The sequence below is a fragment of the Poromitra crassiceps genome (genome assembly GCF_964638095.1).
Source record: "Poromitra crassiceps genome assembly, chromosome: 21".
Taxonomy (NCBI): Eukaryota; Metazoa; Chordata; class Actinopteri; order Beryciformes; family Melamphaidae; genus Poromitra; species Poromitra crassiceps.
Genome location: NC_139638.1, coordinates 10436679 through 10451181, shown reverse-complemented (window position 1 = coordinate 10451181; position 14503 = coordinate 10436679). Strand labels below are relative to the sequence as shown.

The window sequence follows — 14503 nt, the reverse complement described above, 5'->3', positions numbered from 1 at the left end:
TATTTGAGGAAAGAATCAAGTAGCACAGAAAGTTGAGCAGAGTGGGACACTGCTGGGGATAATTGTTTGCATTCTTTCACACGGGCGATATGGACTCTACCAGAGGAATGGGCTACAGACTTAAGTTTCACAGCTTTTTTTCTTGTCATTATTGCAGCTGTAGAACTTGTTGACCCTCTGGATGTCGATGCGGGACATGCCCTGCCTCTGGCCGATCCGGACATTAGGGTTGGGGATGGGGGTGATGGTGTCCTGCCCGCGTTGGGTGGTGAAGGCTGTTCTCGGATAGTGCATGACGGAGGAGTAGTCGTAGGGAGTGTTCTGGTTGTTGGTGTTCTGCTTCTGGAAGTTGTGTTTTGTCCGCGGGTTAACGTACCGGAAGTTGATGCGGACATACTTGTCGCGGTCACTCCTGGTGTGCTCGTGATAGAAGCCCAGAGCATGGAGGAACTCGTGCTGAATGACACCGTGGTAGACGCAGCCCTGCTGGGCGAGAGAGACGGTCTGCCTGCCTCCTACTCTGCCCAGGGATGAGAAGCAGCCGCCTTTGCTCTCCACGCTGATGTAGTCGCGTTCGTTTGTACGGGGAACGAAGCGGATGCAGGTGCTGCTGTGGAAGGACTTCATGCCTCTGTCGATCGCCTGCTTGGCCGACCTGGAGAAGACACTGCTCACTATGAAGGGGACGGTCACCTTGCCGCCGACTTTCTTCCAGAGGCAGCTGTTGCTCCAACACTTCATGGCGTTTCTCGTTGTGGGGGCCACCAAGTCGCCCTCCAGCAGGAACTCACTGGAGCCGTTGTTTGTGGCCAAGATCCTGCTGCCGGTGTCCATCGTGTCGGCCTCTCGGTCGTCAACTTGGAAATATGAGTCGCTTTCTTCCTCGCTGGAAAGAGTGTCATCTGTTTCCACCCAGGACTTAGCCTGGGAGAGGCCGATCACCAGCAGCAGCAGGAGGCCAAGAGAGGGATTCATCTTCAGGTTTCTGTCTGGTAGCTTCTTGTCTTCTCTGCAGGGTTCCTGGAGATGCTGTGGAGAGACTGCTTGCAGCTTGATGCTTGAGTCTGCTTGGTCCTGCTCTTTTATACTCTTCTTTCCAGGTGTGTCTGCTGGAGGATTAAGGGTTGGGGTCCAGACTGCTAGGCCTAAATAAACGTCTGAAGGGAGGACGCCACGGACAAACCCATAGTTTCAACATCGTCTGTTATTTCTGCAGATTAAAGAGCTCTTTACATGGACATACCTAAACACATTGTTTTTTTTTCAATATTTTATTTTTAATGTTTTGGAACAAAAACGAACAAACAGACACGGGTGGGGGGGTTTGGGGAGGCATACATATGTATATTATATTACAACGTGGTGCTACCAGCCACTTGAGGTGCATCAAAGTAGGCCAGAAACGGGTCCCATATATATATATATATATATATATATATATATATATATATATATATATATATATATATAGTATATATATATATATATATATATATATATATATATATATATATATATATATAAAATTCAGGTTCAGATAGCTTGTAATGTTCTAAAAGGCAAAGGTTTAGTGTTGGACTTACTCTTGGCCCTTTTGCCCTCTCTGCTGGGGAGGGCAACATTTTCTCCCGGGGGTCTGCGGTCCACCATATACATTGTTTGGGGGCTGAGCCCACCCAAAGGTGTCATCCTAAAACCGCCCCTGAACTGATCGTTAACTTGACCAATTAGTCGATTAAGGAAATGTATAAAAGAAACTGCATCCCTCGTTCTGGAAGCTCTGTTATTACAAGGAATTCATTTTCCTGGCATGATCTGAAACCTTTTGAAAGCTGTCATGTCCATACAGCAAAGCAACTTTATTGGCTAGCCAAGCAAATATCTCTATGTTCTGCTAAGGAATTGAGCAATACATAACAAGTGACTACGACTACTGTGGTGATAGCCTACATTCAGCCAGTCTGGTGGTTGCTGGGGTGTTTGTAGCCATTACTTGAAAGACGCTGGCTGACGTGATGGGACATCGCTTGTATTTTCTTGAGCCTGACAAAGGAGTGCATTTTTGCACTCAAAATAGCAAAATAATATGTCCACATAGAAACACTTTGGCTTGAAGTTAATTTCCAGTTCATATGTTTGTTGTTCTTTTAGAACAAATGTACAAGCTAATTGACACACTGTTTCACTTCACTCAGCCCCACCCCAATAGTCTATTTTTAGCCTTTTGAAGCTCAGTCTTTCATCATTCATTAAATGAGGAAATTGCCAGCTTCCCTGTAAAGACCACGTTCCATCTGCAGACAGACTCATCAATCAATCAATTAGAAATGACAAACACCTGGGAGAAGGTCTTAATTCATAGTGAACATGAAATTAACCATGATTCTGATTTTCAGTGCTAGTGTGGATTGGAGAGAGAGAAGAGAGAGTGAGAGAGGGCAAGAGAGGGAGGGGGTGTCAGATAATGATTGCTACCTCTTAGTATTTTTTTTCACTCTGGAGGGTGGTTTCAAAATGTGTCGTTTCCTAAGCCCAAATTCGCCGTCGCCGTCTAAAAGGGAGGCACTAACGATAAAATAATTCCCCGTCACCATAGGAAACCGTCCTCGTGTAAAGTGCCCCTATGTTTAGAATAGCCATTGATATGCCTGTTGTAGTTTTGCTATGTGTGAAGGTTAGCTTTATTCATGGTTGCCATACAGTTTATAAAGTTAATTCCTTTAACTTCTTTGGTACCTCATTAACCTCAAGTCACTCTTAGATTATTGTTTTATTTATTTGGTGTGGAGGTGGAGAACAGAGGAACTGTGAGAAGAAGCTGTATCTGCTAAGAAGTACACACACAGAAGAAGAAGAGTGAATCTGATAAATTGATTAAGCTTTCTTCATAGATCTAGTCTCTTCATTTTTATCTCAAAGTGCACCAGATTGATCAATTTTTACTTTAAAATGTACAAAATGTTCTCCCGGGGCGGCATGCCCCCAGACCCCCCTAGGGCATCTGCGGTCCACCATATACATTGTTTGGGGGCTGAGCCCACCCAAAGGTGTCATCCTAAAACCGCCCCTGAACTGATCGTTAACTTGACCAATTGATCGATTAAGGAAATGTATAAAATAAACTGCATCCCTCGTTCTGGAAGCTCTGTTATAGCAAGGAATTCATTTTCCTGGCATGATCTGAAACCTTCCTTGGAAAGACCACATACAGAAATAATGAATAAAATACACATTCCAGATGCTGTGTGAAACTAAAGTGTTTTTATTTGAGGAAAGAATCAAGTAGCACAGAAAGTTGAGCAGAGTGGGACACTGCTGGGGATAATTGTTTGCATTCTTTCACACGGGCGATATGGACTCTACCAGAGGAATGGGCTACAGACTTAAGTTTCACAGCTTTTTTTCTTGTCATTATTGCAGCTGTAGAACTTGTTGACCCTCTGGATGTCGATGCGGGACATGCCCTGCCTCTGGCCGATCCGGACATTAGGGTTGGGGATGGGGGTGATGGTGTCCTGCCCGCGTTGGGTGGTGAAGGCTGTTCTCGGATAGTGCATGACGGAGGAGTAGTCGTAGGGAGTGTTCTGGTTGTTGGTGTTCTGCTTCTGGAAGTTGTGTTTTGTCCGCGGGTTAACGTACCGGAAGTTGATGCGGACATACTTGTCGCGGTCACTCCTGGTGTGCTCGTGATAGAAGCCCAGAGCATGGAGGAACTCGTGCTGGATGACACCGTGGTAGACGCAGCCCTGCTGGGCGAGAGAGACGGTCTGCCTGCCTCCTACTCTGCCCAGGGATGAGAAGCAGCCGCCTTTGCTCTCCACGCTGATGTAGTCGCGTTCGTTTGTACGGGGAACGAAGCGGATGCAGGTGCTGCTGTGGAAGGACTTCATGCCTCTGTCGATCGCCTGCTTGGCCGACCTGGAGAAGACGCTGCTCACTATGAAGGGGACGGTCACCTTGCCGCCGACTTTCTTCCAGAGGCAGCTGTTGCTCCAACACTTCATGGCGTTTCTCGTTGTGGGGGCCACCAAGTCGCCCTCCAGCAGGAACTCACTGGAGCCGTTGTTTGTGGCCAAGATCCTGCTGCCGGTGTCCATCGTGTCGGCCTCTCGGTCGTCAACTTGGAAATATGAGTCGCTTTCTTCCTCGCTGGAAAGAGTGTCATCTGTTTCCACCCAGGACTTAGCCTGGGAGAGGCCGATCACCAGCAGCAGCAGGAGGCCGAGAGAGGGATTCATCTTCAGGTTTCTGTCTGGTAGCTTCTTGTCTTCTCTGCAGGGTTCCTGGAGATGCTGTGGAGAGACTGCTTGCAGCTTGATGCTTGAGTCTGCTCTTTTATACTCTTCTTTCCAGGTGTGTCTGCTGGAGGATTAAGGGTTGGGGTCCAGACTGCTAGGCCTAAATAAACGTCTGAAGGGAGGACGCCACGGACAAACCCATAGTTTCAACATCGTCTGTTATTTCTGCAGATTAAAGAGCTCTTTACATGGACATACCTAAACACATTGTTTTTTTTTCAATATTTTATTTTTAATGTTTTGGAACAAAAACGAACAAACAGACACGGGTGGGGGGGTTTGGGGAGGCATACATATGTATATTATATTACAACGTGGTGCTACCAGCCACTTGAGGTGCATCAAAGTAGGCCAGAAACGGGTCCCATATATATATATATATATATATATATATATATATATATATATATATATATATATAGTATATATATATAGTATATATATATATATATATATATATATATATATATATATATATATATATATATATATATATATATAAAATTCAGGTTCAGATAGCTTGTAATGTTCTAAAAGGCAAAGGTTTAGTGTTGGACTTACTCTTGGCCCTTTTGCCCTCTCTGCTGGGGAGGGCAACATTTTCTCCCGGGAATCTGCGGTCCACCATATACATTGTTTGGGGGCTGAGCCCACCCAAAGGTGTCATCCTAAAACCGCCCCTGAACTGATCGTTAACTTGACCAATTAGTCGATTAAGGAAATGTATAAAAGAAACTGCATCCCTCGTTCTGGAAGCTCTGTTATTGCAAGGAATTCATTTTCCTGGCATGATCTGAAACCTTTTGAAAGCTGTCATGTCCATACAGCAAAGCAACTTTATTGGCTAGCCAAGCAAATATCTCTATGTTCTGCTAAGGAATTGAGCAATACATAACAAGTGACTACGACTACTGTGGTGATAGCCTACATTCAGCCAGTCTGGTGGTTGCTGGGGTGTTTGTAGCCATTACTTGAAAGACGCTGGCTGACGTGATGGGACATCGCTTGTATTTTCTTGAGCCTGACAAAGGAGTGCATTTTTGCACTCAAAATAGCAAAATAATATGTCCACATAGAAACACTTTGGCTTGAAGTTAATTTCCAGTTCATATGTTTGTTGTTCTTTTAGAACAAATGTACAAGCTAATTGACACACTGTTTCACTTCACTCAGCCCCACCCCAATAGTCTATTTTTAGCCTTTTGAAGCTCAGTCTTTCATCATTCATTAAATGAGGAAATTGCCAGCTTCCCTGTAAAGACCACGTTCCATCTGCAGACAGACTCATCAATCAATCAATTAGAAATGACAAACACCTGGGAGAAGGTCTTAATTCATAGTGAACATGAAATGAACCATGATTCTGATTTTCAGTGCTAGTGTGGATTGGAGAGAGAGAAGAGAGAGTGAGAGAGGGCAAGAGAGGGAGGGGGTGTCAGATAATGATTGCTACCTCTTAGTATTTTTTTTCACTCTGGAGGGTGGTTTCAAAATGTGTTGTTTCCTAAGCCCAAATTCGCCGTCGCCGTCTAAAAGAGAGGCACTAACGATAAAATAATTCCCCGTCACCATAGGAAACCGTCCTCGTGTAAAGTGCCCCTATGTTTAGAATAGCCATTGATATGCCTGTTGTAGTTTTGCTATGTGTGAAGGTTAGCTTTATTCATGGTTGCCATACAGTTTATAAAGTTAATTCCTTTAACTTCTTTGGTACCTCATTAACCTCAAGTCACTCTTAGATTATTGTTTTATTTATTTGGTGTGGAGGTGGAGAACAGAGGAACTGTGAGAAGAAGCTGTATCTGCTAAGAAGTACACACACAGAAGAAGAAGAAGAGTGAATCTGATAAATTGATTAAGCTTTCTTCATAGATCTAGTCTCTTCATTTTGATCTCAAAGTGCACCAGATTGATCAATTTTTACTTTAAAATGTACAAAATGTTCTCCCGGGGCGGCATGCCCCCAGACCCCCCTAGGGCATCTGCGGTCCACCATATACATTGTTTGGGGGCTGAGCCCACCCAAAGGTGTCATCCTAAAACCGCCCCGGAACTGATCGTTAACTTGACCAATTAATCGATTAAAGTCCCTGGAAACCAAAATCCACAAAAACGTTCTAACTATGTTATTTAGGGTCTTATGTTAGTAATTTTGTGCCTCCGAAATTATTATACATTACTTTCAACCCAAAGCCTTAAAATCGCCACTTTTCTACAAGATTCTACAAAGTACTTCCTCATTGAAGACAGCAGTGCGTGAGGTCCTAAAACGCAGGAGCTTATGACGTCATAAGCTCTATATAACCTTTGTACACGCGCGCAATCCGCACCCACCTATGGCAAGTCCGTTCTTTGCCCCCAGTGACAGCGCTCCCTTGCTGTCCGTCTCCCTCTGTGTGCGTCTGCCAAGCGCTATGCTTGTGAGATTAGCAAGGTGTCGGGTTTCAGCCAGGCCATGTGCTTCTCTCTCTCTCTCTCTCTCTCTCTCTCTCTCTCTCTCTCTCTCTCTCTCTCTCTCTCTCTCTCTCTCTCTCTCTCTCTCTCTCTCTCTCTCGACTAGTGAGAGAGAGCGAGAGACACACAGGCTGGTGGCTCTCTCACACACACACACACACACACACACTCGCAAGTGCTGTGTAACTTGATCTCTTTCTCCGTTTCCCTCCCCCCCCCTCTCTCTCGCGCTCTCTCTCTCGGAGGAGATAAATGTCCCTGCTGCAGACGGACACGCCCACACATTCCGCGGGAGAAAGTACACTCTAAAAAATAATGAAATCTCATGCGTTTTGCCACACCTGTCAAACCTAAATTTATATACTTTGCAACGTTCATCATCGTTCAAATTTGGCTGGTAGCTTATTAACATAGGGTCCTGTGATGTGATGAACTCAAAATGCTAAATAATAAAGAAATATTTCTGGTTTCCAGGGACTTTAAGGAAATTGATAAAATAAACTGCATCCCTCGTTCTGGAAGCTCTGTTATAGCAAGGAATTCATTTTCCTGGCATGATCTGAAACCTTCCTTGGAAAGACCACATACAGAAATAATGAATAAAATACGCATTCCAGATGCTGTGTGAAACTAAAGTGTTTTTATTTGAGGAAAGAATCAAGTAGCACAGAAAGTTGAGCAGAGTGGGACACTGCTGGGGATAATTGTTTGCATTCTTTCACACGGGCGATATGGACTCTACCAGAGGAATGGGCTACAGACTTAAGTTTCACAGCTTTTTTTCTTGTCATTATTGCAGCTGTAGAACTTGTTGACCCTCTGGATGTCGATGCGGGACATGCCCTGCCTCTGGCCGATCCGGACATTAGGGTTGGGGATGGGGGTGATGGTGTCCTGCCCGCGTTGGGTGGTGAAGGCTGTTCTCGGATAGTGCATGACGGAGGAGTAGTCGTAGGGAGTGTTCTGGTTGTTGGTGTTCTGCTTCTGGAAGTTGTGTTTTGTCCGTGGGTTAACGTACCGGAAGTTGATGCGGACATACTTGTCGCGGTCACTCCTGGTGTGCTCGTGATAGAAGCCCAGAGCATGGAGGAACTCGTGCTGGATGACACCGTGGTAGACGCAGCCCTGCTGGGCGAGAGAGAGGGTCTGCCTGCCTCCCACTCTGCCCAGGGACGAGAAGCAGCCGCCTCTGCTCTCCACACTGATGTAGTCGCGTTCGTTTGTACGGGGAACGAAGCGGATGCAGGTGCTGCTGTGGAAGGACTTCATGCCTCTGTCGATCGCCTGCTTGGCCGACCTGGAGAAGACGCTGCTCACTATGAAGGGGATGGTCACCTTGCCGCCGACTTTCTTCCAGAGGCAGCTGTTGCTCCAACACTTCATGGCGTTTCTCGTTGTGGGGGCCACCAAGTCGCCCTCCAGCAGGAACTCACTGGAGCCGTTGTTTGTGGCCAAGATCCTGCTGCCGGTGTCCATCGTGTCGGCCTCTGGGTCGTCAACTTGGAAATATGAGTCGCTTTCTTCCTCCCTGGAAAGAGTGTCATCTGTTTCCACCCAGGACTTAGCCTGGGAGAGGCCGATCAGCAGCAGCAGCAGGAGGCCGAGAGAGGGATTCATCTTCAGGTTTCTGTCTGGTAGCTTCTTGTCTTCTCTGCAGGGTTCCTGGAGATGCTGTGGAGAGACTGCTTGCAGCTTGATGCTTGAGTCTGCTTGGTCCTGCTCTTTTATACTCTTCTTTCCAGGTGTGTCTGCTGGAGGATTAAGGGTTGGGGTCCAGACTGCTAGGCCTAAATAAACGTCTGAAGGGAGGACGCCACGGACAAACCCATAGTTTCAACATCGTCTGTTATTTCTGCAGATTAAAGAGCTCTTTACATGGACATACCTAAACACATTGTTTTTTTTTCAATATTTTATTTTTAATGTTTTGGAACAAAAACGAACAAACAGACACGGGTGGGGGGGTTTGGGGAGGCATACATATGTATATTATATTACAACGTGGTGCTACCAGCCACTTGAGGTGCATCAAAGTAGGCCAGAAACGGGTCCCATATATATATATATATATATATATATATATATATATATATATATATATATATATATATATAAAATTCAGGTTCAGATAGCTTGTAATGTTCTAAAAGGCAAAGGTTTAGTGTTGGACTTACTCTTGGCCCTTTTGCCCTCTCTGCTGGGGAGGGCAACATTTTCTCCCGGGGGTCTGCGGTCCACCATATACATTGTTTGGGGGCTGAGCCCACCCAAAGGTGTCATCCTAAAACCGCCCCTGAACTGATCGTTAACTTGACCAATTAGTCGATTAAGGAAATGTATAAAAGAAACTGCATCCCTCGTTCTGGAAGCTCTGTTATTGCAAGGAATTCATTTTCCTGGCATGATCTGAAACCTTTTGAAAGCTGTCATGTCCATACAGCAAAGCAACTTTATTGGCTAGCCAAGCAAATATCTCTATGTTCTGCTAAGGAATTGAGCAATAAATAACAAGTGACTACGACTACTGTCGTGATAGCCTACATTCAGCCAATCTGGTGGTTGCTGGGGTGTTTGTAGCCATTACTTGAAAGACGCTGGCTGACGTGATGGGACATCGCTTGTATTTTCTTGAGCCTGACAAAGGAGTGCATTTTTGCACTCAAAATAGCAAAATAATATGTCCACATAGAAACACTTTGGCTTGAAGTTAATTTCCAGTTCATATGTTTGTTGTTCTTTTAGAACAAATGTACAAGCTAATTGACACACTGTTTCACTTCACTCAGCCCCACCCCAATAGTCTATTTTTAGCCTTTTGAAGCTCAGTCTTTCATCATTCATTAAATGAGGAAATTGCCAGCTTCCCTGGAAAGACCACGTTCCATCTGCAGACAGACTCATCAATCAATCAATTAGAAATGACAAACACCTGGGAGAAGGTCTTAATTCATAGTGAACATGAAATTAACCATGATTCTGATTTTCAGTGCTACTGTGGATTGGAGAGAGAGAAGAGAGAGTGAGAGAGGGCAAGAGAGGGAGGGGGTGTCAGATAATGATTGCTACCTCTTAGTATTTTTTTAGAGTAGCAGCTGGTGTTTACTGCATCATGGCAGGAATGTGTTAGGTCAGCTAATTACACAAAAGTGATAATTACTGATTTGACTTTCAAATACTTTCCTGTGATTGTCTAAATATTTGGGCTCTTATTACCTCCCCCAAGGAGCTTATTTTTTTGGCACCATTTGTCTGTCTGTCTGTCTGTCTGCCTGCCTGCCTGCCTGCCTGTCTGTCTGTCTGTCTGCCTGCCTGCCTGCCTGCCTCTCTGTCTGTCTGTCTGTCTGTCTGTCTGTTAGCAGGAACCACTGGGCCGGTTTTCATGAAACTTGGTGGAAGGGTGTATCATGGGCCAAGGAAGAACCCATTACATTTTGGAGTGGATCAGATCCGGGTCGGGTCAAGGGAGGAGGGGGCTGGGGAAGGAAACGGAAAGTCATATAGAGAGTCGGGATTCGACTGGGTAGGGGGAGTGGCTAGCAGACCCAGCATCATGAGGGGGCGTCGCCCCCTCACCCGGACTGTCCCGCCAACTCAGTCAAGAAGCAGACTCTCCTGCTCCCATCATTATTTCCTCAGAATGGCGAATGGCATTTTTCTCTCCATAGGATGGCGAAGGCATGCCCCTCCCTATTCTGCCTCTGATTGGGTTAGGTTTAGGCATGAGGAGTGATGATTGGTTGGGTTTAGGCACGAGGGTTAGGGTTGTAACGTTAGTTCCCAGTTTATGTTGTTCCGGGGGAAGAGTTGAATGAATGAATCCGGGGGAATTCCGGGGGGAGAGTTAGTGTGTGACACAGACACAAAGAGCACAAAAAATGCTGGGGAGGGAGAGTAGCTGGGGGGATGTGGGTGGGTCAGTGTTAGGGTTCTTATCTGACTGTAGTAGTCAAGTCACTATATCTCGAGTCCGCGTCGAGTCTCGAGCCCCGATGTTCAAGTTCAAGTCCAAGTCTGAGTCACCAAAGAAGAGCCCAAGTCAAGTCCCCATTAGCCGAATCTGGAGATACTGAACATGAGCGTGAATCCACACGTAACACACGTGACTGCCCTAATTGAATTGTCATGGTCTTTATCAATTAAGTCCAAGTTCTCCTCTCCAACTTCCGAGTCCAAATGCATGAATTCTCGAGTCCAAGACCAAGTCCAAGTCATCAGTGCTCAAGTCCAAGTCGAGTCACGAGTCATGAAAATGAGTCCACGACCTGGACTGGAGTTTGAGGCCTGGACTGGAGTCTGAGGCCTGGGCTGGAGTCCCCTCTCCTGCTCTCTCCTCTTGCTCCTTCCCCACCTCCTATACCCTCCAACATCTCCCACTCCCTCCCCACCCCATCACTCTCTCACATTCCCCCTGCTCTTCTCCCTTCTATATCATTTCTATATTTTCTATATTTCTCCATCAATTGTTCAAATGTTATCTTTATTCTGTATATTCTTGCTACTGTTGTGTCAGCTAGAATTAGCTAGACATATTTTCTGTGAAGCCCTCTGAGACATGCTTGTGAATTAGGGCTATATAAATAAACTTGACTTGACTTGACTTGAGTCTGAGGCCTGGACTGGAGTCTGAGGCCTGGACTGGAGTCTGAGGCCTGGACTGGAGTCTGAGGCCTGGACTGGAGTCTGAGGCCTGGACTGGAGCCTGAGGCCTGGACTGGAGTCTGAGGCCTGGACTGGAGCCTGAGGCCTGGACTGGAGCCTGAGGCCTGGACTGGAGCCTGAGGCCTGGACTGGAGCCTGAGGCCTGGACTGGAGGCCTGGACTGGAGCCTGAGGCCTGGACTGGAGTCTGAGGCTTGGACTGGAGCCTGAGGCCTGGACTGGAGTCTGAGGCCTGGAGTCTGAGGACTGGACTGGAGTCTGAGGCCTGGACTGGAGTCTGAGGCCTGGACAGGAGTCTGAGGCCTGGACTGGAGTCTGAGGCCTGGACTGGAGTCTGAGGCCTGGACTGGAGCCTGAGGCCTGGACTGGAGTACTACAACACTGCATAGCAGACTGGAGTAGTGGCCTTGGCGGAGGTCTGCGCTTATTTGGGCCAGGGCTTGTGTGTGTGTGTTGTGTGTGTGCAAGTGTGTGTGTGTGTTGTGTGTGTGTGTGTGCAGGTGTGTGTGTGTGTGCGTGCGTGTGTGTGTGCAGGTGTGTCAGTGTTTGTGTGCCAGCCCTTACCTTGACACAGGGCGGCATGGCGATGTTAAGGTTACACAGTACGTGCTGTGTCTCCTCGTACTTGGTAGACTTGCGCAGGAAGGACAAAAACCCAGTGGAGTCCTTGTTGCTATCTCTGACCTGACAGTGAGAGAGAGATAGACAGAGAGAGAGAGAGAGATAGACAGAGAGATAGAGATACAGAGAGAGAGAGAGAGAGAGAGAGAGAGAACAGAACAGAGGGAAACAATGGGAAGATAGAGGAGTAAAGGAGAATAGAGAAGAAGAAAAGATAGATAGAGATAGCAAGAGAGGTGAAGCCGTAAAACAAAAAGAACAACGTGAAAACAAATGAGGGAGAGAGAGAGAAGGTAAGAAAAGAAGGGGCAAAGGAAGCAAGTGAAAGAGAGAGAAAGACAATGTGACGAGAGAGAGAGAGAGAGAGAGAGAGAGAAGAGGGGAGGAGAAACAGAGAGCAGAGAGCATGTCAGAGACCTCCAGCAGTGCCAGGAGTGTGCGGAGCAGTACGATGGGACAAGGAGCAGGGGGGGGGGGGGAAACAGGAATGGTAAGCAGTCCGCAGGCAGGCGAGAGAGAGAGAGAGATTTACCTGCACACTTTACCTGGACGTCTGTCAGACCAGACGGTTACAGAGTGACCGTGAGAGAGAGAAAGAGAGACAGTGAGACAGACACATACAGACAGACAGGCAAGGCCGCAAGATAGGAAGGCAGGCAAAGAAAGTGAGCGCGTCATAGGACATGCAGACAATTACCCAAGAGAGTAGATAGGTAGGTTGTTTGTGGTTCGGCTACACCATAATGGGGAGATAGTTAAGCTAGTTGTCTGGCTGAGACCGAACAGCGGACAGACAGACACAAAGACAGACAGACAGAGACCAATGATTGGACAGATGGAAAGAAAGACAAATGAACACTAACAGACAAAGACAAACGAATGAACAGAGATGATGACAAGTCCTTTTTTGCAAGTCCAAGTCAAGTCTCAAGTCTCTTATGGATGATGGATGTTCTATCATCTGCTGGATGCCATCCGGTCTGCATAGAACACAGCAGAGCTAAAACTAAAGAATTGAAAGAATGTGCTGTATTATCATCACTCCTTTATCTATTAGCATACAGTATCAGCATTGATGAGTTATTATAGTATTTTAGTTATTATTAATAGACATTTCCTTCATGTCAATGCACCAAATAAATAAATAAATAAATGAATACAGATTGTTCGCAAAGTTCCAAATCTCGAGTCCGATTCGAGTCTCAAGTCTTGTGAGGACGAGGCTCAAGTCAAGTCTCAAGTCACTGTGTGTGTGACTTAAGTGTGTCTCAAGTCCAAGTCTCAAGTCCAAGTCCCCATCTCTGACACACGGACATACAGATGGACACAAGACAGACATGAAAAGGCACATATAGACAGTATGATACACAGTATGATATGATACACACAGCAGCACAGACTGACATGCAGACGGACAAAATTAACTTTTTGGCTCATCTGCCAATGGCAGAGGTAACCTGAGGAAATTAACCTGAAAACATATTTTTTAACTGGCCATAAAACTGCATCATGCATTATTTGAATAAAAATAATTACCTCAAGTTTTTAATATGCAAACTCATCTTAACTCATTGAGTGCCAGCCACTTTTGGAGAACGGACGCTCCCAGTGCCAGAGTTTCAGAGCGTTTTCAGTGATTTCTCGAGGCCCACAGAATATTGTGTGATATTACTATGTAAACACCGAACACGCACAAAGAACGAGGAGACTCTCTTCTATCATCTGCAAAAAAAAGTTTATTGATCCCATTTTCCGTTCTTTAGTTATGAGCCGGAGAAGATAGCTTGATTTAACCAAAAACAGCAATTTTTTTCTAGAAGCTGAGATAATTAAATAATTAAACATTCAAGCACATCATTGACTCTGAAGCTAATATTTTCTGATATAATGACACCTCAAAAATAAATTCCTTCAATAAAAGAGTGAAAACAAAGGAATTTTGTTTGGCCAAATAATATTTTTTAGCTGCAACCAGCAGCGCTGGCCCCTGCGTGCGCAGACCCTACACCTTCTTGCTGGTCTTGATTTACTGCTGGTGGGCATCAGATAGCCTATTCTAGCTTGTATGCTCTCTATGCATCGAGCCTGCTGCCTGGGTCTGTGTGTACTGTCAATGGTTGTATGCTGTAGTGCCCTGCGTGCCCCACCCCCCTCCTCCTCCTCCTCCGTGGTGGGAGGAGTGTCTCTGCTGCGGTTTGCTCTGAGTTTGATCTGCACTGAAAAGTGCGCTGCATCCCCCCGCTTTTTTACAGCGTGTCGCCAGCTGAGAATAATGTAACTTTTCAGAAAGACGCTGGTGTCGCCGTGTCGGCAACTAAATCATATGGATGGGCTATCGCAGCGGACACGGATGGGGCTCAATTGTGGCAGCAGATTGGCTGCTGCAGGCACAGCTAACGTTACAGTATGCTTCATGCATATGGATGCATACGGATGCGATGCGATTTCCGTTTCCACAACGACTTCTTCTTT

General features: G+C 46.0%; 1 protein-coding gene and 3 pseudogenes across 4 annotated transcripts in view; all 4 read right to left on the bottom strand.

Moving 5' to 3' along the window:
• LOC310795494 (uncharacterized protein) overlaps positions 1–14503 on the bottom strand; it is a gene marked incomplete at both ends in the record, with an annotated part of 338406 nt that overhangs the window by 31403 nt on the left and 292500 nt on the right. The window contains one exon of the mRNA XM_083657553.1: positions 11975–12094. Within this exon, the coding sequence (XP_083513679.1) occupies positions 11975–12094 (120 nt within the window). The remainder of the gene's footprint in view (positions 1–11974; positions 12095–14503) is intronic.
• LOC310795657 (hatching enzyme 1.2 pseudogene) lies at positions 121–975 on the bottom strand (annotated as a pseudogene). Its single transcript has one exon. The product of its transcript is annotated as a hatching enzyme 1.2 pseudogene (transcript).
• Positions 3384–4238, bottom strand: LOC310795656 (hatching enzyme 1.2 pseudogene; annotated as a pseudogene). Its single transcript has one exon. The product of its transcript is annotated as a hatching enzyme 1.2 pseudogene (transcript).
• Positions 7515–8369, bottom strand: LOC310795655 (hatching enzyme 1.2 pseudogene; annotated as a pseudogene). Its single transcript has one exon. The product of its transcript is annotated as a hatching enzyme 1.2 pseudogene (transcript).